This window comes from Euwallacea fornicatus, chromosome 1, assembly GCF_040115645.1.
Source record: "Euwallacea fornicatus isolate EFF26 chromosome 1, ASM4011564v1, whole genome shotgun sequence".
Lineage (NCBI taxonomy): Eukaryota > Metazoa > Arthropoda > Insecta > Coleoptera > Curculionidae > Euwallacea > Euwallacea fornicatus.
In genome coordinates this window covers 833,398-856,397 of record NC_089541.1, presented here as the reverse complement: position 1 = coordinate 856,397, position 23,000 = coordinate 833,398, and the positions used below count along the sequence as shown (strand labels likewise).

The 23,000-nt window shown below is 37.4% G+C and overlaps 5 protein-coding genes and 1 long non-coding RNA gene across 21 annotated transcripts in view; 2 read left to right on the top strand and 4 right to left on the bottom strand.

The window, feature by feature from the left end:
• Positions 1–928: 928 nt before the first annotated feature.
• LOC136339160 (uncharacterized) lies at positions 929–3,812 on the bottom strand. The gene is made up of 9 exons (XM_066282175.1): positions 3,748–3,812; positions 3,611–3,692; positions 3,369–3,558; positions 3,085–3,241; positions 2,406–2,533; positions 2,024–2,315; positions 1,581–1,971; positions 1,079–1,528; positions 929–1,024 (listed from the first exon to the last, which is right to left on the bottom strand). The coding sequence occupies exons 2-9, from the start codon at positions 3,644–3,646 to the stop codon at positions 929–931; spliced, it is 1,740 nt and encodes a 579-aa protein (XP_066138272.1). The 5' UTR covers positions 3,647–3,692; positions 3,748–3,812.
• Positions 3,813–3,888: 76 nt separating this feature from the next.
• On the bottom strand, positions 3,889–4,482 carry LOC136339196 (uncharacterized). Its single transcript, XR_010732094.1, has 3 exons — positions 4,318–4,482; positions 4,065–4,241; positions 3,889–4,005 (listed from the first exon to the last, which is right to left on the bottom strand). It is a non-coding gene; the product is annotated as an uncharacterized lncRNA (long non-coding RNA).
• Positions 4,483–5,061: 579 nt separating this feature from the next.
• Positions 5,062–10,548, top strand: LOC136339151 (claspin-like). The gene is made up of 13 exons (XM_066282164.1): positions 5,062–5,850; positions 5,903–6,079; positions 6,289–6,515; positions 6,566–7,168; positions 7,229–7,830; positions 7,891–8,030; positions 8,088–8,198; positions 8,639–9,053; positions 9,101–9,214; positions 9,262–9,439; positions 9,489–9,876; positions 9,936–10,094; positions 10,350–10,548. Exons 1-13 carry the CDS (start codon positions 5,221–5,223, stop codon positions 10,476–10,478), a joined length of 3,873 nt encoding a protein of 1,290 aa, XP_066138261.1. The 5' UTR covers positions 5,062–5,220; the 3' UTR covers positions 10,479–10,548.
• Positions 10,549–10,612: 64 nt separating this feature from the next.
• Positions 10,613–14,238, bottom strand: PpD3 (protein phosphatase D3). The gene is made up of 8 exons (XM_066282186.1): positions 13,986–14,238; positions 12,642–12,883; positions 12,445–12,592; positions 12,273–12,394; positions 11,951–12,221; positions 11,444–11,894; positions 11,080–11,161; positions 10,613–11,024 (listed from the first exon to the last, which is right to left on the bottom strand). Exons 1-8 carry the CDS (start codon positions 14,077–14,079, stop codon positions 10,965–10,967), a joined length of 1,470 nt encoding a protein of 489 aa, XP_066138283.1. The 5' UTR covers positions 14,080–14,238; the 3' UTR covers positions 10,613–10,964.
• Positions 14,239–14,628: 390 nt separating this feature from the next.
• On the top strand, positions 14,629–16,398 carry LOC136339175 (WD repeat-containing protein 20). Its single transcript, XM_066282199.1, has 2 exons — positions 14,629–15,875; positions 15,930–16,398. Exons 1-2 carry the CDS (start codon positions 14,749–14,751, stop codon positions 16,150–16,152), a joined length of 1,350 nt encoding a protein of 449 aa, XP_066138296.1. The 5' UTR covers positions 14,629–14,748; the 3' UTR covers positions 16,153–16,398.
• Positions 16,399–17,352: 954 nt separating this feature from the next.
• Trpm (transient receptor potential cation channel, subfamily M) overlaps positions 17,353–23,000 on the bottom strand; it is a 64,119-nt gene continuing 58,471 nt past the window's right edge. For 12 of the 16 annotated variants that reach the window (XM_066282027.1, XM_066282079.1, XM_066282096.1 and 9 more), the window contains 7 exons: positions 21,811–22,056; positions 21,526–21,717; positions 20,875–20,943; positions 20,313–20,633; positions 18,778–19,000; positions 18,642–18,724; positions 17,353–18,539 (listed from right to left, as the gene is read on the bottom strand). In XM_066282027.1, the coding sequence (XP_066138124.1) occupies positions 18,343–18,539; positions 18,642–18,724; positions 18,778–19,000; positions 20,313–20,633; positions 20,875–20,943; positions 21,526–21,717; positions 21,811–22,056 (1,331 nt within the window). In that variant the 3' untranslated portion in view covers positions 17,353–18,342. The remainder of the gene's footprint in view (positions 18,540–18,641; positions 18,725–18,777; positions 19,001–20,312; positions 20,634–20,874; positions 20,944–21,525; positions 21,718–21,810; positions 22,057–23,000) is intronic. The other 4 variants (XM_066282087.1, XM_066282118.1, XM_066282153.1 and 1 more) reach the window with 2 other exon arrangements.

Below are 23,000 nucleotides of genomic sequence, written 5' to 3'. Positions count from 1 at the left end.
GGTATTTCCTTTCAGAATGAGTTTTGCGAAAGTCCCACGGGGGCACAAATCTTGTCACAGTCACTTTTCGCACTTCGCATCTAAAATTTCAATTCACATCCAATTTTGCGATTTTCGCCCGACAATAGGGCCCCTAATAGGGCAGCCCCATTCGATTCTTGTAATATAAAAGTCCTCTGCGGTTCGAGGAGAATTGCAACTCTTCGCTTTTATCCCGGAAAAAGTGATTTATCGGCGATGGAATATGTGTCTGTTTCGATCATTTTTGAGCCAAGCAAGATAGAGACAGAATTAGATCAAACAGGAGAGTGTAAAGACCCTGGAGACCAAATCTCCAGGGATTTAGTCCACCTTCGTATCTGTAAATCACAAGGATAGAAACCTCAACTAATTTAAATATCTGGGAACAATCTGAGAGTTGGCAACGTTGACTCTTGTCTTATTCAACCGCATATGCAACCCTCGTTACGCTGCAGAGTTTGCGGTGTTTTTCGCTGAGGTCTCTTACAGCTTCGCATAAAATTTTTTATAGTGATTTCTTAGAAGAATATGTTAAATACACTAAACGACCTTTTTAAGTACGTATAAAACAACCCCGAGTGGTTTAGGGAGAGTATTCTTCATATGAAAACGTCAAGGAGAGAAAATTGGTGTTTCATTTTATCGGTTTTTGATCAAAATTTAGTCCGGGGATTTTTGTTCATGCTGTAGGCATAGAAATGAATCTGAAATTTGACCACATCGATTTATATATTCAAATATATGTAACTGTACAGGCAACCAAACTTACAACGTCGAAATAAAACTCTACGCCATTGCCGCTATTTACTCAGCATTTGATAACTAAAAGACTTAACAGGAAAAATATCATATTCAAATTCATTTATAAAGGTATAATAATAACAAAAAAAAAAGATAACAAACCTTCTTAAAATAAAGATAAACTTAATCGTCCAGAAAATCCCTCTTCAACGTCCCTTACCCTAGCGAAAATCATATCAATTTTCTCCTCATATCCATTCATCTGGAAGAAATTTTGCTGCAGTTACCTCTACACTTGCTTACAACAAACTCATACCTTAAATAACCCCTTTGTCCTCCTCAAATACATCTTCAAGAATCCTTTATCGGGCAAATAACAACAGACATGAAAATAATTCTTGAAGATGCATTTAATCCAAAACCGGAAAAATTTTAACCCTTCAAGACAATGATTTTTCCTATTGGAATAATGACAAATATCCTCGATTAACATTCCCAGTGCAGGACTATAAACCAAATCGTGGGGGTGTTGGTTCAATAAAGCCCTCAAAATTTCGTAGACGGCACTACGTAATGATGGGGCGCAGGCCAATGAGCAAAGCTTGGAAAACGAGGTTAGAATACTGCCTTCCTTCAAAACGATTAAATCGCTGTTGCTCAGGACTTCCCGTAGAAACTCGATAGTCAGTTTTACGATAAATATATCTCTGCACAGGAAAGGTGTCAAATCAATCTTCACTTGATTATGTGGGGTGACGGGTCTTTCCTTGTAGTAATTAAATTTTCATCGTGTCACAAGCCCACCTATACATACTTACTTGATACTTCAATATCTTGGTAAGGAGCTCCAGAATAGCCTTAGTAAGCTCATCTCCAGCGTTCAGTAGGCAGCTAATAGGATACCGAATCCAAAATTCATAAGTGCCCATGCGATGCATAAAATCTCTGTCTTTTTTTAATACTGAGAACAAATTGGCAGCCATCTTGCATAAATTAGTCAGCGTTTCTTCATCTAGCTGCCTCTTGCTCAGTATATCATAGAAAATCCTGAACAACTCCAAAGCGTTAGAGTGGTTTTGATGTAGTTCCAAAGTACCGAGTTTGAGCAAGACACTCACAATGGCAATGTTCGCACTCACGCGACTGATTAACTGCGGGATTTCTTGGAATGACGTTCGGGGTTGTAAGTTTTGGATTTCTTTGATCACTCTGTATTATGTGGATTACATGTCAATGTTTTTCTTTAGTAAATAATACGTACAATGTTACTAGAGGATCGTTAGGATCGTCAAAAAGAATCTCTACCAGCAAGTTTTCACATTTGGCAGCCAGTAAAGCGTCTTCAAGCTGGGTCATGGCGTTGGACGTAATATCCTGGTTTAGCCAGAATTTAATTGCGGTTTTTTTCACTTCGCGGGAGGCTTTAAACAGGATCCAGATGAGCTGTCGAGGACAACCACTCAGAATTTGGTCGATGCGTGGAGCAATATTGGGCAAGACAGAGTACAACAAATCATCTCCTAATAGTCGTTTTTTCTCAATTTTTACCGAGTCTGTAGCAAAGAAAATAATGCTAATGGTAATATCAACATTGGTGAATACAGCCATGCTGGCAGTGTTTTTTAGATGTACGAAAAACTTACCCAATAATAGAAAAGGATAAATGTAAAACAGCGACTTTAAAACGCGGACATTCAACACGTTCGTGTACTTTTTGGAGTAAATTAAACGACTCGTGGCGTCGCATATTTCCGCAGTACTCCACAACATCCTAAAATACATCAATCGCATTAATAAAGAAATTATGATTTTATTTCACTATAGGTTCACCATTGCCTAAAAAATATTAGCAGGAATTATAGGGATTTTAAGACATATGTGACAATATCGTTACATTGTCTTAAGATTCACTGAATAATTGCAGTATCATTGAGCACTTGGAGAAGACTCAATGCAATAATCGAGATCATATCTCTTATATTGCGGTATATTTCCTACAGATTATAATGAAGCAAGTTAACGAAATTAAAAAGTAATGTTTGATGGTTTGTAATGGAGACGTTTGTAGTCTTTCTCGGCCAAAAACCCATAATAGAAGCGATTCGCAGCTGGAATCGTGTTGGGTTTTTACGATTCGTGCAGTTTTTTGATAAAAACATCCCCTCCATCAAAAAGACTTTGAACGGGTGAGTCAAGGAAAAATGTTTATGGCATACAGAAAAAACCGATCAAAAACCTTTTGGACGCCAAGAAGATCCATATCGTACATTACGTCATCAAATTGAAGAAAAATTCGGACATGTATTCGTTTTTCTAACTTACCGTTTTGTGAACATTAAAAGATGGCACAAATAGAAGAAGGTTTCGCATGTAACATGGGGCCATTCTTTGATGTCGTCGGGTAGATCTTTCACCGCTACTTTAATGGACAAATCGTCAACACCAAATTGTTGCTTGATAAAACTAATGAGAACATGGGCTGAAAAAATAGAAAAAAAATGGAATTACGTTATATTTTTGGTTGTAATCCCAAATTGTAGGGTCTTGTGTTGTGTTGAACCAAAAAATGCATGTACCTAACATAGATTTGAGTAGTAAGTAAGTACCTAAAAGATGCCTAGCAGCAGGTTCGCTGGCGAGGATTATCAATCTGTCTATCAGTGGCAATAATTCTCTAAAGAATGCCAGTAGTTCAGATTCATACATGGGGTTTTTCTCGATTAATTCATCAGCTTCATTAATAAGAGTAACAGTATTTCGAATGACGGTCCCCAAACTTTGCCTATCTTCAATTATCTATAAGAAAAATCTTCTAAGCAGCAAGTTTGATGCTGTTTCAGTATCTTACTAGAGAGCGTTTAAGAATTTTCATGAAGTCATCCATTACCCAGAGGGTACATAGTTCAAAACTTTTGGTGTCTAGTGGGAATCTATAAATCGATAAAACTGAAATTTTCGAATTGAGATAATTACACATAGTGTTACTTCGCCAAGATGACTTCAGCTACTGCGTGGAATTCAGCGAGAGCCCCCAAAGATTTAAAATTATCCAAAATCCTAGACAAAACTGCATCGATTTTGCTATAATCAGTCACAACCCACAACATCTCAATTATGATCTTATGGCTGATATAGGCGCAACTTTTACAAAACACATCAAGATTCGAAATATACAGCAGTATATCGAAGATTTTACAGTATTTGTGCTGCAGAACATCTTCTAATTTATTGGCAGCTTTCATTCTAAATATAATTAATTTTTACGGAATGTTTAGTGTGTGTACTTTGCACCTGATACGAACCCAAACCACATCTCTTTGAGCAGCTCCAGCAAATCTAGAATTGTGCTTGTTGTGCCGTAAACAGAATTGAAATTTTGTAGGACTGAAGTGGTGAAGTTCCACATTAATTTGGTTGCATTGGTGTTTGAGTAGAGCAGTTCAGTTCTGCTGATTCTCAGCAATGTAGGCAATAGTTTGCTGAAATATTAGAAAGACTGGAGATTCATTTTGGTGCATAATAAGTAAGTTTGCAATAAGGTAGTAAAAATCTTACGTGACAATGGCCAGTTCTGTAGGATTTACTCCTGCAAGATCACCATAACGAAAATTACACACTACCGCGTTGGAGGCAGTCATTTTGCCTCCGGAAACGTCCACCATCTCTGTTTCCTTATTAATCGCAATGAATTTTTACTTATTCTAAACGTGTTTTGCGTAGTTTTAATGGATATTTGACGCAAAATAGAAAGAATCTCAAAAGACCAACAAAAAGAAGACAAAATGGCGAATAAATTATCAGGGATGACAAAGTTAAGAGAATGGGTCAAGTTGGTTGTCTTTGTTTATTTGAGTGCAACTAATAAAGACGCTCGAAACAACGACTGTATATCAAGTTCTTGTTTTTTACGATTTTTCTTTTTGAATTAACTTTACATCACACTACTACACTTAGCATAAAACTTCTAAATGATTAAATTAGCGTCGTAAAGGCTACTTGAAGAAAGAGTTTCTCATTTATGAGTTCTAATTTTATCAGCGGATATAATTTTGATTAAATTTAAAGCTTGAACCCGCGAAGTAAGCATAAAATATTTATGCTTATGGCGCCATCTATTGGCAAGGAACTGAAAAATACATTATTTTTTCAGATTTCTTTATTAAAAGCATCGGGTAGTACATAAAAAATATATTATTTCTCTTTCTACTCTAAATCCCCATAAGTGAGAGTAAGATGGAAAGATACTTGGGATTTGCCACACTAAGCTCAAATATGTCAACATCTTCATTGAAATATATAACCTTAAAGTTTCGTGAAAGGCGCCAATTTGTCTTGTTGAAGTAGTTTTTCAGTTCCCTGTAGTCCACAAGTAAACATCGCATTTTAAACCATTAGTTTATAAAAATAACCCATCAATATTTTTTTGCCATTTCTAATATTGCCAGTAAATGCTCAGAAATGAACTTGAACTGTGAGCGTGAACTCATCCCTCCGAAAGAACATGATGTTGATCTCTCCATTACAACAAATCAACCCCACGATGCCTTAATAGAGCAATTAGAAGTTGAAAAAAGTACCATTTCTAACTCTCATACTGAGCCTTGCGAAGGAACTTCCTCTTTTAGTTTCACAGCCACTTGTGACAAACCTCTCGATTCAGATTCTGAGAAAGAAAATATCTCAAATTCTTCTATCAGAGCCTTATCGGTGAGAAAAAAATCAAGAATAATATCGAATGAGAGTGATAGTGAAGACGAAGGGGAGATAGAAAATGCATACAACAGGAGGCAAACTTCTGAAGCTAATGCCTTGTCAACAAAACAAACCTTAATAATGAATGATAGTGATAGTGATTTAGATGATTCTAGGCAAAATGTACTAAGTTTAACAAATAAAAATTCTATCAAAAAAATGCATAAGAATAGGGTTTTGTTGGATAGTGACAGTGATTCTGAAGAAATCGCAGTTCCTTCTCCCCATGATAAGAGTTTTGCTAATCAAGCACAAGTGGAGCAAGACTCTGAGCCTATAATTTTTACCACAAACTCAAAAGGAGAAGTTGTGCCTGAAAATGAAGTATTGACACAGGTAAATTCACACGCTTTTGCATCACATTGTTTGCATTCTAAGGTGATTGTAGAAATCGAGACTGGCAATGTTATGCGATTCTGATTCTGAGGATGATAATCAGGTGTTGAGTGAACACTGCGAATCAAATGATGAATTTTTTAATAAAGAAAAAAAGCAGAGCTCCAAAAAGGTGTCAAAAGAAAATAAAACAAACCTAGAGTCTACAAATGATGGTGTGCCATACAAGGTAATAATGTAGTTGCTTTTATTTATAGAAACAAATTATATGTTGCCACCTACATTTATCAATTATATTATTTATCAATATACAATTAAGATCAAATTGCATTTGTTATATTAATGTTGAGTTTTTGAGCTGATGGATTTTAGGGATTGAAAGTGGGGTGTTGACCCATATATTTTTGCATAATATATCACTCTTTAATTTTCTATAAGATGACGCCAAAAGAAGCCGCAGAACAGCGCAAAGTGATCCAATCCGAATCTCAACGTATGGTGCGAGAAAAAGACATTTCCTTGCCCTATCACAAACCAAAACCCCGAAGCCTTCAGGAGTTCCTATCAAGGCGTCCTAGGCTATCTAAAGCTGCAGAAAGCGAGTCTTCACGAGCCCCACCTTCAGTGGCAATTAAAATGTCCAATGAACAGCTTGAACTCATATCGTAAGACAGTTTGATTTAAGTTTTATTCGTACTTTTACAAAGGTTTACAGAAAGAAGCTGAAGGAAAGAGAGATTGAAGTGAAGGAATTTTACAAGTCAGAAAGTGAAGGGTCAGATAATGATGAGAAGGAGACATGTTATGTTCCTCCAGTGGAGGAGAAAGGGGAGGAGGAAAAAGCTTCAAATGAGAGGTGTTTGGAAGATGAAGAAATAATTAATTCAGGAATTGAAAATGTCGCAGATGCAAATCCTGAAGAACCAGCAAATGTTGAACCTACAGAAACTTTGCAACAAACGTTAATAGATTTAACGCCAAGCTGTACGCTCATATCTGAAATTAATGAGTCCAATTTAGAGGACCACAACTCTCAAAACACTCAAACTTGCAACCTCCAAACAGATCCCAAAGGCTTTGCTCACACAGACCTAGATAAGGAAATTGAGAGTTTTGGGGAAGCTTCAACAACATTCAAATCCCAGTTGGAACTACTGAAACTAGCCAATGATAAACCGACATTGAGCGGAGGTCCCGATGATGTCATTGACCTAAATGAAGGTGTAACCAAGTCAAAGGAGGTTGTCGAGTTGATGGAACGATTTGCCAAGCATGCGGCTTCAAAAAAGCACCATCCGCCACAGAAAGTAAAGTTGAGGTTAGAGATTTTGAATTTCACATTAAATTATTACTTGAGTTACACTTAGTTGTTTTTTAGTGTCATTAGAGTGGAGAGTGGAGGTGATATCCTCAAAGAGGAGGTGGCCATGAACGTAGATAGTGATGAGGAAGATGAAAGGATTGAGGAGAAACCAGGGGTAAAGATGCAAAGATTGAGAGGGGAGCTGCATCGGCAGATGGAGTTAAAGAAAGCTGAGATTTGGCAGCAGAAAGCTGCTAAGGGAATTAGAGGTGATACTCAAGATGATATTGACAAGAACATTTTGGATGATGATTCTGAGGAAGAAGAGGAGATGACTGATGAAGAAGAGGAGATGACTGATGAAGAAGAGTTAGAAGATGAACTAATTGAAGATGATATTGACATGACTGATAAGCCGCATAAGAAATCTGCCTTTTTGGATGAGGAAGCTGAGGAAAGCAATCAAGAGTCTCTTTCAGTCAAGGAAGGATATGAAGAGGAGAGCAATGAACTTGAGGAAGAAATTGAAAATCACATTAATGACACTGAAAACACAAACAAAAAAAAAGAACTAAAAAGAATTATAAAACCTGCGGATGATTCTGATGACGAAGACTTACTCCATTGCTCACCTGAAGTAGTAAAGTCAAACTTGCATTTAGATTCCACAGTTACAGGTAAATCATTAACCAAAATAATGGTCCCGCACAATGCATATTATACCAATTTGATTTTAGCCGATGAAGACGAAATCCCGCCTCATCAGCCCCCACAGCAGCGCACTCCAGTCAGGCCTGAACCCAGTCAAACGAAATCCATTACCGACTTTCTTACCCCAATTTCGTTCATTACAAGCATACAAAACCTATCTTCCAAGGTATAACATATCACTAGAAATTAATAGGGAAAGTTCTCTACTATTCACGGATTTTAGGGTCACAAAGACGGGTCTATTGTATCCCCTTTTCGCATGCCATCAGACTTAAAATCTCCAATTAGGAGTGAGCAGGAGTATTTTTTTGCGGAGCCGGCAGATGAATCACAGGTTAGTGAGAGATGATATAAAAATTTAGGAATTGTCTTCAGGGGAGTTTTTGTTTTGAATTTGGAAAAAATAACGTTATCACTACTATGTGATTAAAAAAATGGGTAGTTATGTAGTCATTGAGCAGAAATTGTTACATGAGATATAGGACGTCTTGTATAAATTTGTGTTGGTGTTTTGTTCTGATGCAGATTTGAAAAATATCTGGATAAAGATAGAATGAGATAGAAAATTTTAATGTTTCCTTCACCCATCCTTAAATCTTGTATAAAAGTTAGATAAATTCGCTAAACTCTCCCAAAATTAGAAATGTTTTAATTTTGACATATTTTAAAACATGAAATAGAGCAAAAAATTCAAATACGCATTGAATTGGTGGGTTAAATTTCGTCTCTATAAATTTGATTCCAACCTGATATTCTTATAATGTATATCTTCAGGACACTCTTCAACCTCAAACTCAAAACTCCACTCAAATCTCAAAGGAATCCACAAATATTGAAGTTGAATCCACCTATGAAGACACCCCCACCACACAAGATCTCTTGGGTATTTGCTCGGGTCAATTTACTGGAATAACTCAGCCTGAACCTACAACCAGCTTTGAGGAGAGCCAGAATGATGAAGTAAAATCTTTAGATGTTGAAGAAATGGTGATCTCGCAGCTGCTCAATGAGGAAGAGCTCGAGAGGTTTAAAAAAAAATTTGAATCACCAATTACTGAGGACAGGCTTGCGGTGGAGGATAATCAAATTGGGACTACCGAGATGGTTGGGGGAGGAGTTATTGATTCCGATGATGAGGAGGAGTGTAAGAGGAGGAAAGGAAAAAATCAGAAGAGAATACAATTTTCAGGTTTGTCGTCTTGATTGTGATATTATTTTCTATGTAGTTGAATTTAGATGATGAAAGCAGTTCTGAAGATGTAGAGGAGAAAATAGACTTGCAAGATGATGTGGATTATGTCGGTTACGATTCTGAGGAGAATGAAATTGATTTAAAAGCAAATGAAAAAGGTGAGTTTTGTTTTAGTAAAAGGACTTTTTGCGAAATAGTTTTTTAGTTCCCAGGGAGAAGTTGAATATGGCAGATTTCTTGGATGCCGAAGCTGAGCTAAGTGAGTCTGAGTGGGGCAGTGAAGACGAGGATGAAAAAGGCTTGGACGAACTCGAGTTTGAACTGGGCGATGCCGACAATCTTGACGAGAAAAAAATCAAATCAGACTTGGAGAAAATCCATTTGTGAGTTTATTTATTCTGAGTTTAAAAGTCGCAAAAAGGAATTTTTAAGACGGAGAATGTTGGACGATGACACTCGTGAGGTGAAGTTATTACAAGAGCTGCTTTTGGAGGATGGCGAAATGCACGGAGCAGGGCGTCAGCGGCAGTTTAAATGGAAAAATATCGATTTGAACGGTGATCAAACTGAGGAGAGGAAAGATGAAGACGACATTTATTTGGACGAAGAAGAGAGCGAGGAACAATGGAGGAAACAGCGTCACCAAAGAGAAATGTACTTGAAGAAGCAGCAGGAAAAGAGCAGGGGTCAGGATTTACTGCAGAGCAGTCAATTCCTAAAAATCGGACAAAAAATTTTACAGCGCAGTGTGAGCCTCAACTCCCAACACAATGAGAAGACCGAGACTAGTCCCGATAAAAGCTTGATTTTTAATCTTCAGGTTCAGAAATATTTTAAACGTTAAAAAAGAGTTTTATTGATATTTTAATTATATTACAGAATAAAAGGGGTTCGTTCCTGAACAGAAGCGATCAAGTGTTACAACGCGTGGCCGAATATACCGCCGCAGAAATTCAAGTAGATAGCTCTAAGAAAACTACCAAACACTTCCTCTTCCAAAGCGTTTCCATGTCCGAAGTGACGATGGCATCTGCACAGGTGAGATTCAGGGAATGTTTCTTAAAAGGCTGTATATGCGATACTCACTGAAGGTAATCTTCCAATTATTTATCAAAGCTGTTTATCCTTTACGCTTTTAAGTAAGAGATAATACAGAGAAGCCTAATTGGAATAGGAACATAGTAAAGTGAGTGAAACGTATTTGATCCGGTAAATGGATATTTTGTAAGGCAACTGCGTTATAACATTTGTTTTTATACGGTCTTTAAATAATTGTTATAATTTAATTTGCAGAACAAAAAACGAAAAGCGTTGGATAGCACCCCAAACGTGTTGAAAAAATTGCGTCTGAGTACGAATCTCAGTCCTGCCGTAAAGAAAAAATTGGACAAACCCCAAAAATCGAAAAAGCTCTTCGATTAATCAAATTGTAACACTATATATAAGTAATGTTATTAATAAAAATTATTATGAAAGTTGTTATAAAAGCGAATGATAGTAATATATTAACTGATTCTCGCACCAAAACCCATTTTCCCTTCAATCAAACTCAAAAATTACTTTAAACTAAGTTTTATTAAAATATACACTATCAAAAATGGAACAATACATTTTCAAAATTAATGAAACACAATTCCAATGTAATAATTACTTAATCATAATAATGACGGTGGAAGGGTGGCAGTTTACCTTTAACACAAAGAACTGAAACGTCATGCTTGACAACAATAGTTACACGATCCTAAATAAATAGAAACGAAAATTGTTAATATTAATTGATTTGTCTTCCCTTCCCAGTTCGAGCCTATACCCATCACTACAACGGGTAACATTGTTTATTGTACGGTGTAAAAGAACCGATCGACAAATAAAACTAAAAATTAGACTACCCTTAAGTAATAGCAGGTACTAGCACATTAGGCTTAATAACGAATTGGCGTACGCCATGGGTTTTACATTCGGATGCGGCTAAAAACAATCGAATTTTATACTAAAAGAATGATAATAAATTGATAAAACTTACCACTGCCTCGTAAGTTGTATATTGGGGAATCATATCTTTGCCGTTTAGAATGATGAAAGCACCTTTATTACCCATGGTATCACTAAAACAACCATTTAAATTAATAATAGATAAAAATATCCTTCACCATATTTTCAAGAAACATAGTCTAACTAAATAATTTAAAATACAACGAAAACCCAGAAAATGTTAAAATATTCGATATTTTCCAGATTAGACTCCTGGGATCCTTCCTTTCGTAAAAACTTTGTACTGTAACAAGTTACCTACTGGACATGTGACTTAAATATTTTATACTTCAATTCGTCAAATCCTCCATCGAACTAACGTATGTTACTGAGGTACAGGTATTTTTTTCACTTACCAATAATTAGGAGCTGAGAACACAGTGATGCACTTTCCATCATGAGCCACCTCATACCCATCATTCTTAACTTCGTGACTTCGTATCACATAGTCCAGCTTATTCAGCTCCAGAAATTTGCTAGTGACGTCAGGCCCGAATTGACAGCCTACGCCCCTTTTGCTGGGTGCTCGCCCATTTTGGGGCTGTGGATCGCTCCACAGGAGTTCGCACATGGGGCCCTCTTCCGGCGGCTGCCGGTTCCTATCAATTTTCCTGATTTCATCCAACGTCACATCATCCCTAGAAAACAAGCCTCCGTGCATCACCATGACGCGCTTGTTCAGGCAGTGGGCCAAAGGCAGCCAGTTGTAAACTTCAGTAAATAATTCCGCCATTTGAACTGTGTACTTGGATTTAACTTCACCATCAAATCCATACATTTGGTTCATTGTGGCGCTCTCATGGTTGCCTAATATAAGAACTCATAAAATAGGAAAAACTATCAAAAATCTGCGAATTACAGACCTCTGGACATGAAAAAGTGATTGGGATAGAGGAGCTTGAAGCCAAATAAGGTAAAAATGCATTCAACAGAAAATGAGCCTCGATCTACAAAGTCTCCATTAAACAGATATGGATTGGTCTCTGAAGGCAGGCCATTGAGTTCGAAAATGTTCATTAGATCATAGAATTGTCCATGTACATCTCCACAAACGGTAAATTTGTCATTATCACCTATTGTGATGTCTATCAGTGAGGGTTGGCCCATGAAGTAAGTTTTAATATCTAAAAGAATCTGTCAAAATTTAGGGTTAGTAATATGGCTGAGGTGTGACAATTCACTCACTTTATAGGCAAATTTTCTATGTAATTTCCCTTGGTTCTTGTACAATTCCATGAGCTCTTTAATGAATTTCAAAGTCACTTTACCCTCTTCCAGTTCAGGGCCCATATAGTCATTTTCAATTGCTATGAAAAACTAGTTATTTAAATATCTTAATGTTTGAATATTCACTTACTCATTCCATCTAAATTAATACTATTTGCTATGTTTTTCTTATTATCCTCTACTGAGATCGCTTTCTCAAATGCAATTTTCTTCACTATCTTATTGCATTCAACAAATTTGAGCTTTGCATCCTTATCATTTGGTCTCACTTTGGTTACCTTTAATCACAACTCAAAACCCATAAAAAACAAAGATAGAAAGACTTACATATTCATAATCTTTAAGGGCATCTTTCCACTTGCCCAATGACATGTTGGCAGCAGCCCTACGATAATACCCTTTGACATAATTTTTGTCCAGTGCCACTGCATTGTCAGCATCCACGAGGGCGTAACCAAAACACTCAATTTTCAAATAGGCAAAACTTCTATTTGCACGGTACACTGCTGGATTTGGATTCTTCTCAATTGCTTTGCTGTATAGGTCTATGGCAGTATTAAAATCTTGTTCTGAAAAGAAAGAAAAAGTTGCAATAAAGTACAATCAAAGATGCCATCTATGAAGGTCTCAATGTCAGACCACCCTCAAATGCTACCAGGCTTAAAAGTGATGAAAAGGAATCCAACAGTCATTAACTAAGGAGTCTTCAAAGAACATTTGAGGGAAAAATCACCTACAAAAAGATGTATGCCAAAATTCTATTTTGGCTTGAATATACAAATAATGGAATCAATGGCTCCAGGTCAGACAGACTGGTTGATGCCAGTGTTTAATTTACCACTGACAAAATGGAGAAATTTTGCTCTGGTGATTTATGCCACAGTGGCTTAGCCTGAATTGTTTGCTATTTTCACATGCAAGTTCAAACTATTGTCTGACCCACAAAGAAATGGTTAAATGTGCTGGTAGTAGGACTGGCATGATAAAGTCCAAATTAGTCTTGAAATATAAAGGCTTCATAGAAATCTTTCTATGAAAAACATCCAAGTTAATCTTTAATTAAGATTTTGGGATATGTGTAGTCAGATTGTTTGGCCACAATAGGCTTTAATAAAGTGCCCTACAGGCCTAGACCAATTGTCAGGATCTATAGATGCATGGTGTTATTAATGCTGAGATTGATGATTGAGTGGATGTTCCTACACTGCTAGATAATTGCCTACAACATGTAGCAACTTAGGATACACATAGTTGAACCAAATCTCAGGCAGATAGGTTTCTCCTTTTGCTTGAACTGTCACCTCCAATGACATCAACATCTTATGAGCCCTGAGTGCAGGGAATACTTGAAGACAATGAGATATCAGGGCATGTGCTGGGAGCATTCTGCAATGTGGCACTTTAGACAAAGAATCTTATTGCCTAATGAGATTAAAGAGTAATATCTTAATTGAATTATTTTCGGATATTAATGTGAGGTCCCAGAGAGGTCTTGTAAAAGAATCTGTTTTGGTAAAATAAATGCTTTACATAACAGTGTAAAAAGATAATTTAAATTAAAGAATTAGTTGAATTTAATTAGTAAACATATTGGAATAAGAGGGGATGTTTTGCTTATAAGCGAACTTAACTTAACACTAAAAATCTTCTTCATTAGCTTTGAAAACTCACTCTTAAAATACTCATTTGCCTCGTTTTTGTACTTTTCGGCAAGTTCTGCATCTTCAGGGGAAACAACTGGTCGGTCCTTCGTGTTTGTGCTCATGGTTAAAAGAGAAAATTTTCGGATATTAAGGCTGAAACTGAGATACTAAACGTAATTTAACAAAAATCTGAGTGAACTAAATTGGTGGGTGCATTATTTTTTCCCGAATTTTTGGTAATTTTGACAATTTGACGTTTCCCCCATTTTTCATTTTCGAGGAAATTCCCTGAATTTGGGTTAGGAATTTTAGATCTGTTTTGTTGGTAATGAATGGGTTTTCTTTGATAGACAATATCTGGGTCAAAACAGGAGCATTGAGAACTTGTTAATTAGGATTAATAGTCATGTGACAATACATACAAACTATTATAGCGTTATTTTACACGAATCATAAATGCTGTTTTACCTGATCCGAATTAGAATATATCATTCTACACTACATTTCATAATCGAAAACTGTTAAATATTCTAAATAACTGATATATTTTAAATTTTTGAATTGCTGCACACGAATTCATGCACTGGTCACAGCAAATTAGAAAATACTCTAGTTCTGACGTTATGGAACATTGACACTTGACTTAATTAAAAAAAAAAATTATACTTAACCTAAAAAAATCGTAAATGTTTTCGTTCAAAATATAGGTTGTATGTTTCATCAAGATTCATAGGTTTCCATGGGATAAACGTCCTAAAACTAATATTCGCCATGTACTGACTAAGAGAACAATGCTCTCTTGTCAGTTACACAACGGAACGAACATGGCCCGGCCCGAAACCCTTGGAAATCAGTCCCTAATGGAAGCAGGTGAACGGCCTCTTGAACGCTCCCTTTCTGAGCCTGGAGATGTTAAAACTAGCTTCGTGACACGTGAAGGCATGTATCGACTTATGACCCTCAGCGAATACTCCAGACCAAATCGCGTAACTTATCAGCCACAGGGCCAAACTCCTCCGCAAGTGAATGTGTCCCTGGTGAGCCTTGGAGGCGAAGAAGGGGATAGAATTTGTTTCAACCATGGCAGGGAGTTGTATGTTTATGTGTATAAGGGCATTAAAAAAGCTGCCGACTTGAATAAACCATTAGAGAAGAAGATATATAAAGGGACAAATCCGACGTGTCATGCATTTAACGAGGCTTCTGCCAATGGGGACAGTGTTGCTTTACTTATAGGATTCAGTACTGGACAGATACAATTAATTGACCCAGTAAAAAAAGAACTAAGTAAGCTTTTCAATGAGGAGCGTCTAATAGACAAAAGCAAGGTGACTTGTCTGCAATGGGTTCCTGGTAGCAAATCCCTGTTCATTGCGGCTCATGCTTCTGGCCAATTTTATGTTTACAATGAAGAATTGCCTTGTGGCAGCACCTCTCCTCATTACCAACCATTCAAAGCAGGAGAAAACTTTTCAGTTCATACCTGTAAAACCAAATCCACTAGAAATCCCTTATTCCGCTGGTATCTTGGCACTGGGGCTGCAATAAATCAACTATCATTTAGTCCTGATGGATTGCATTTGGCAGTAGTAACACAAGATGGGCTTTTGAGGGTGTTTCAATATGATAATATGGAGCTGCTGGGCACTGCTCGTAGTTATTTTGGTGGGCTATTGTGTGTCGCCTGGTCAGGGGATGGGAGGTTGATTGCAGTGGGTGGGGAAGATGATTTGGTTACTGTGTATTCAAACGAACAAAAGAGAGTGATAGCTCGAGGACAAGGACATAGATCATGGGTGGCTGCAGTAGCATTTGATTGTCATTTAGAAGGGGAATCATGTTATAGGATCGGTTCAGTGGGGCATGACACTCAGCTGTGCTTGTGGGAATTACCAGAAGATAATTTAGTGCCCCCCAGGTAAGTGTTTTTAATATATTTAAGGTGTTAAATTTGAACTAAAATTGCTTTCAGACCACGAGTTAAACGACGTTCTGATCCTCTTCAACTAGTAGGAACTCCTGCTTGTCCTCGATTAGACGAATGTCCCATGTTAGAACCTTTAGTGTGTAAGAAAATTGCCCACGAACGTTTGACTTCCCTGATTTTTCGGCCCGATTGCTTTATAACTTCTTGTCAGGATGGTTATGTTTATACTTGGGCCAGGCCTTCAAGACCTAACAATTCTCTTGCATAATTACTAGCTAATTATTAGCCAAGAGATCTTTAAACTGTATATTGAATAATAATTGATTAAGTATTATTACGGTTTTTTCTCTTCAGCAAATGAAGAAAGTGAGTGTTTGGGAAATGACAGATTGTCATGTTTTCAGAATGTTCGGAAGTACCTTCACCGAAACATCATTGATCAGAGAATGTTATTAAGGTAAATATAGTGAAACCTTCATTTTATCAGGCAACAAATAAATTTTTTTGGTGACGAGTTTAATGTATATGTATTTTATCAAAAATGAATTGCTATAGCGCCATCTAGGTGTCAATACCTAAAATGAGCATTCCGTGACAGGAGATATTTGTTTGTATTTATGAACTAGTGTGTTACGTACTTTAAAGATGGCGCCATTAATAAAAACCATTTAAAGTTTTAAAGATATACATATTAATTTTTTCGGAACTATAAGATGTTAACATAAAGTGTTGTGTTAATACAAAGATTATTCTAGTAAAAAATTATACGACAAAGAATTGAGTGTTTGTTGTTGTGTATCGTTTGTATAAAACTTTGTATATCAACTCGTGGCACAAAAAACATGATGAAAAAACAGTGTAGGATGAATGTATAGAGCGTTCGTCTCTTTATTTTGAACCAAGTACTTTTGATTTAAAAATAACTAAAACTCTATATACAGGTGTCACCAATTCAAATAGAAACTTGGGGAATGTGCAAATAGAAAAACATCACAAAGCTTAATATGCGTTCGACAAAGATCCCGAAGGCAGCGAAATTGATCCATAATATATGAACATCGAAATAAAGACTCCGGCGGGACTGATTCTTATGCTCTGTTAGTCTCTGTCGGTGGCATATTAAATCTTGTGCGGTTTTTTTCCCTCTTGCGCAATCTCTTAGTTCGCACTTAACTTGGTGATACCTGTACATATAAAATATAGTGGAATAGTTCAATCACTTCGCAGAACCGGTGTTGAAAAAACCAGTAGCGTAAACGATAATTTCTTCAATTTCTTCATCGAAAGGGGAAACGATAGTCTATTTCCCTCGCACTTATCAATCACCTAATTGCCTTTTTGCTTGGACTTACTAAAATTCCGTATGCATAACCCTGAAGAAGGTGCTGTATTAGCGAGGTATTTCATTACCTTTGTTTTTTATTGGTATTAGATTTGATTAGTCTGTGAACAAATAATACAATACAAATCTATTTTAAAATTTATTCGTTCTTCTATTACAAAGAAAAATTTAGATATTAAATTTTATTTAATTTATAGGAGCATTATATTTTCTATATTATAAGATGCAATGAAAATAGGGTCTGTCTTCATATAAATTATCTATTACAATTTAGTACGTACAATAAAATTTGATGTGATATGCTATTTTCTTTTATTACAATCATAATTCAAGAAATTTGATTTCCTCTTGTACCTATATCATTATTGTACATCAGTATTTTCTTTTTTTCGCCGAACGTTCACCAAAATGTCAAAGTTTATATTGTAATGAAAATGTTTATTAAATTTTCAGTAACAAATATTTCATTAACGGCATCCACCAAACTGTGAATATGATTCTTATTGCAGTGAATGCGCAAATGACTAATTAGTCTTTTTTTTTGTTGAACGCTCAGGAGTTTTACTAACGTAGACAATACAGAGATATGTTACTTTTCTATTCACCTCTACAACACTTAATATAAGAAAATAAATCTTTGTAAAAATAGCTTGCATACGCGAAAGATGAGGAGTACTTGAAGTTTGCTTATTACCACTGTTTCAAACAAGCTCAGAAAAGTGAGAATACCATAATATCTTCAAATTTAGCGGTAATAGTATTATTGCTGCGAAGACCTTTTGAGCAATGGAAATTGAGCCCTAAAGAACTCGGAAAATTGAACATAAAAACAATAATACTGAATTGCTCTCAATATTTAGATTTCAGACTGGAAGAGTACAAAGTAATGCCTAAAAATATCACATACTAAAAAATGAGTTTTCCTCATATACACTCACAAGACATAGACTTAAAAATGACTACAATATTTCTTCAAGCGAATTCCGGAATCACATCCAATGTTTATTGTCTCAGAAACAACGCAGAAATTTATTGATTTTGTCTGAAAGACGTAAAATTCATGCCTGAAGGTTTCCTATAGCAAAACCTTTAAAAACGAAAAAAATGCCCTACAAATTAACACATCGTTTCGGACTGCACATGTAAACTAGATTTGGAATCAGCCTTTTTGACGACGTCTCGTTGTACCGTGGGAAGCCGACTTGAATCGATTATAATCGACGGCCGCTTCAACGGCCCTCCCGAGGATGAAGTCCCGCTCGATTTCGATTCGATCGAGTCTTGTCGGTCTGTAGACGAACTAGAACTCGAACCTACACATTTCCGTAAAATCATTTAAAAAGAAGACTAAACGTTATTATATATTATTTAGCGACGGGCATCTGCGTCATCAAGAGGAAAAAAGTATGTGCTACCTAGGCCTTGCGTTGAAGGAGAGTCGCTGTCCACCGCTTGCGATCTCTTCAGAGTTTGTTGACGAGCCGGCCATGAACTCACCCTTAAACCTCAAATAGTAAAATTTCAGTCGATATATGCTAAAACAATTTTTACCTGATCTCTCTAGTCTCGGCCACCACACTCAATAGCGCAGGACCTTTGCTACCCCCTTGACCTGAATCTTCGACGTCCAGTTCCAGTTCTTCATTGTAGCGCCTCTGAATTAGATTCTCCATAACCATGTAGTCGCTCTCCTCTGCATTGCGCAGGTGCTCCTTTTCAAAATTTATGGCGATTTCCGGGTTGGACATTTCGGACAGGTGACGCTTGCGAGAACCTGTTGGATGACTGTTGGTAAAATGTTATACTCGCAAGTGGGGTTTTTACGAGAGTCAAGATGCATTGAGTTTAGGTGTTGAAGAAGACTTTCACGTATAAAATGTATTACAGAAGGCGCCAGGCTCAGTATACTAGCCCTCTGGTGGAAATATTTAAATTGAGCTGCGGCGTTTCTCGACTAATCAATCGACAAGGTATTATAGAATTAATACCTGGATAAATTACCGATGAATTGCACGTTCACATAGTACAATAATTAATTCTAGTTTGCTCCGTGGCATTCCCCAATGCTCGTCACCAGGCAACACTCAAAAAAATGACAACCTCGCAACCGTCTTTTGTCAAGTCGCCATGTTCGTATCATGACCATTTTACGTGAGCACGCAGCCAAGAGGCGAGCAATGAAACTATCGGCTACGTTGCCAGACGTCTGAAAATGCCAGAGAACGATTGATAAAAGTGAACTGAAAGAAATTTCGACTTTTAGGAGTTCAGTTGATTGATTTCGGTGTAAGTAATATACAGTGTGTCAAACTGAAACGGTTACACTACTAAAATTTTCTAATATGCCCTTCTTTTTTTATTCATTGAAGGTTTATTTGAATTTTCCTTTGTACTTCTCGGGAAACAACGCGAAGAAAGAAAAATTATTTTCAAAAAAACACTTGAGAATACATTTTATGGGAAAAACTTAAACATTTTTATTTTCAGCAATCAAACTCAAACGTATACTAATATGAAACGTGTTGGTGCTGTGGCTTAAGGCCTATTAATAATTTTTCCGATTTCTCGGTAGGATTTTGCGAGTTTATGATGGTGATTCGCCAACTCTCTTTCTGTGTTGAACTTGTTTGGCCCCTCAGACGTCCCATCGCTATAAATATGGTAATTTGTGATAACAATTCATCACTCTTGGCCATTCTGCCTGAAACGTACAAAGGAAAATTTAAAAGAAAAAAAAAGAACATAGAAAATTCTAGGGTGTACCAGTTTCGATTCGATATACTGTATAACCAGAGGTTCTCAAACTGTGTAATCTAAGTAATTGTGACCATTCAATACATTCACATAAAGCGTCCACTGATGCACGAAACTTGTGTATTTCCTACTGCATACTAAAGCAGTGTCCATTGACTAGTGCTGTGTATGAAAAAGGATGAGAAAAGAACATAAAGGAGAAAACAACATACAAAATCAATATGAGTAACACAAATTCCATGAGGCCTATCCCCGTGCAGCGGCATCAAGCACATAGAAACAAACAGCGGCGTCGAGTGACGTGCAACAACGTCCGCTAATTCCGCACTTACTTGGCGGAGACTGCTCAGGCCTGGGTGGACTTAGCAATCCGGGACTTTTGGGGGGACTCAACATTCCGCAGACCGTCTCCAGTTCGTCTGTAATACTCGCGTATTCCGAATGCATGTGCATCAGCAGACTGCCCCGCGCGCTGGGGGGAATCACCGTGATCTTAGGCTCCGTAAAAGTAACGCTGCGATCGAAGGAGGGCTGCGTCACCAAAGCGCAAGAAGCTGAGGCCGGGATGTCGCTGGTCTCGGGCTCCGATTGCGTTTGCGAGAACTGACGTCGACTCAAAGTTGCTTTACTCGTCGATGACGAGATGTCCTCTCCTGAATATCACAGGGTTTTACGCATGCTTTCACTATAAGCCTTCTACCAACTTTATTGAGAGAGAGAGAGAGAATAAATGACATGAAGAATATAAAGTAATATGGTCAAGGAGGGCGTTACCTTGTATATCTTTGTGCGGAGATATAGAGGGGAGGAGAAACGATGATTGACAACCATCATGCGATGTCGAATGGTTGATTTACAACGATATGAGACACAAAGATACACACAATAACCTACCTACTCTCCGGAATATGTGGCAGAAAGATAAACTTTTTGGAGTTAGAAAGGTTGTCCGGAAGTCGCATGCTAGCAGCGTTAATAGAAAGGGATTAAGACGTAAAACTACTCATCGTCCAGACTTAAGATTGGTTCTGTATTCATACGATTTTATTCGGCATGCAGTTGCCGGGTTCCGCAGAGTCAACGGCAGCCCAACTGTTGGGTCGAACGCTGGACCGTTGGACAACTGTTAACTCTGCTGAATGTGGTCAGTAATAACCTCCTGCTAACCACTAAGATAACATTAGAGCTGTCGACAGTTACGATAATTTAACAAGTAAACCACTTTTCGTGCCAACCGATCAAATTCTTGTCAATTTCGCCAAGAGGATAACGTCCATGGAAACGCCGAATTAAAAACACCGCATTATTTCGCGGACTCCATGGAAACTATCTTCAAGATAAAGTGTAAATTGAATGTTTCCAGGAAAGTAGTACATTGATCTGGTGGTCCCCAAAATAAGTGGACTGAAACTCGCACCAGAGTGACGGCACTGTAAAACAGGTATTGCATTAATGGTAGGTCAGTTAGAATATCAGTAGTTGCGACAGCACTGATCATTAGCAGAAGAGGTTTTAAAATGTTGAAGGAATTTGAATAAAACTCACCTGGCCCGCTCTCAGAGCCCCTTCGCGCAGAATCGCTATCCCTCCTCTTCTGAGCGGCTCTTGTCCTCAGAATATCCAGGCTTAAGGCGGCGATATCATCAGCGGAAATGTCTAAAGAGTTCTGATCGCTGTCTACTGAAGTCTTCGAATCAGAACTCTTGGTCCTCTGACGCAACAGGTTCGACCTACTTCCTAAAAACGTAACGGTGGAAATTACTTACTGCGGAGAAAAATGAAAATTGTTTCTTTCAAAAGTGTCCCGATCTGAAGGCGAAGAAGGCTCACCTGAAACGGAGATTACGTCCAGCTGCTCCTTTTTCTCTTGGGCATCCTCGTCTTCAGAGAAACGATACTCGATGTGTTGTCCATTGTCGAATATGTAGGCGTCCGGTCTGACCTCGGTCAAAGACCTAACGATGGGTTTGCGTTTGTTGGGGTTCTGGGCTGCTAAAAGATGGCCTATAACCGACGATTCGTCCTCGGAGAATACCTCGGAGCGCTCGCTCACGCTACGTTCTCTCGAATCTTGCGCTATAAAATTGAAAAAACAAAACGTCGAATTTAGCCACCGAACTTGCCAAACATGCGAAAAGGGCATAAAACTTCAATTTTATCACTTCGCGTAATTGTATTAAATAAAAATTCTATTACACGATTGACCGAAAATTGAATTAAACAAACGCTGAAACAGGAACAGCGTACGAAACTACGATTCATGGGCAACTACCATGGGAAATAAAGTTATAACAAAAATGGTAATTAATATTTTATTGTATGCACTCGAGTAATTACAAATTAGCTGAAGTCGTCTGGCGTCACAGGTAATTCCTCCTACTGTGTGAGATGAGCCTTGTACTTGTTAATGACTCTTGGTTAAATTACTACTTAATACTTATACTCGTATAGTTTGGATATCTTCTCGTACACAGGGTGTCCGGAAACAACGCCGAAATATTCTAGAAAATAAAACATTTGAAAACAATCTTATAAACATACCCCAAAAATTGCTTTTTAAAGGGGCTCGAACCCCCTGGAGGTTGAACTCAGAAGATGTTTTTTCGCAACATTTCGGTGAAACTCTTGGAGATTCAGGACCAAAAGTCTTACTATTTCATACGCTATAAATTTGTTAAGCTTAGCACGGGATCGGGTTTCTGCGCAAACTATCAGTAATTGTTTTCGCCGCTCCGGCTTATCAAAAACAACATTTTTTAATGCGAAACTTGACTCAGAAGATGATACTGCATGGACTCGATTAATAAGAAACAACAAGTTAACGAATTCAGTGAATTTTGACGATTTTGCGAATGTCGACAACAACGTTGTTGTAAGAGAAAAATTGCCTGATACAGACTTGGCAAATCAGGGAGTTCAAGAAGAAGAAATTGAAGATGATGGTACTGAAGAAGAAACTGTTGTTAGTACAAAAGAAGCTCTTAATTTTGTACACATTTTACAACATTTTCTTCAACAAA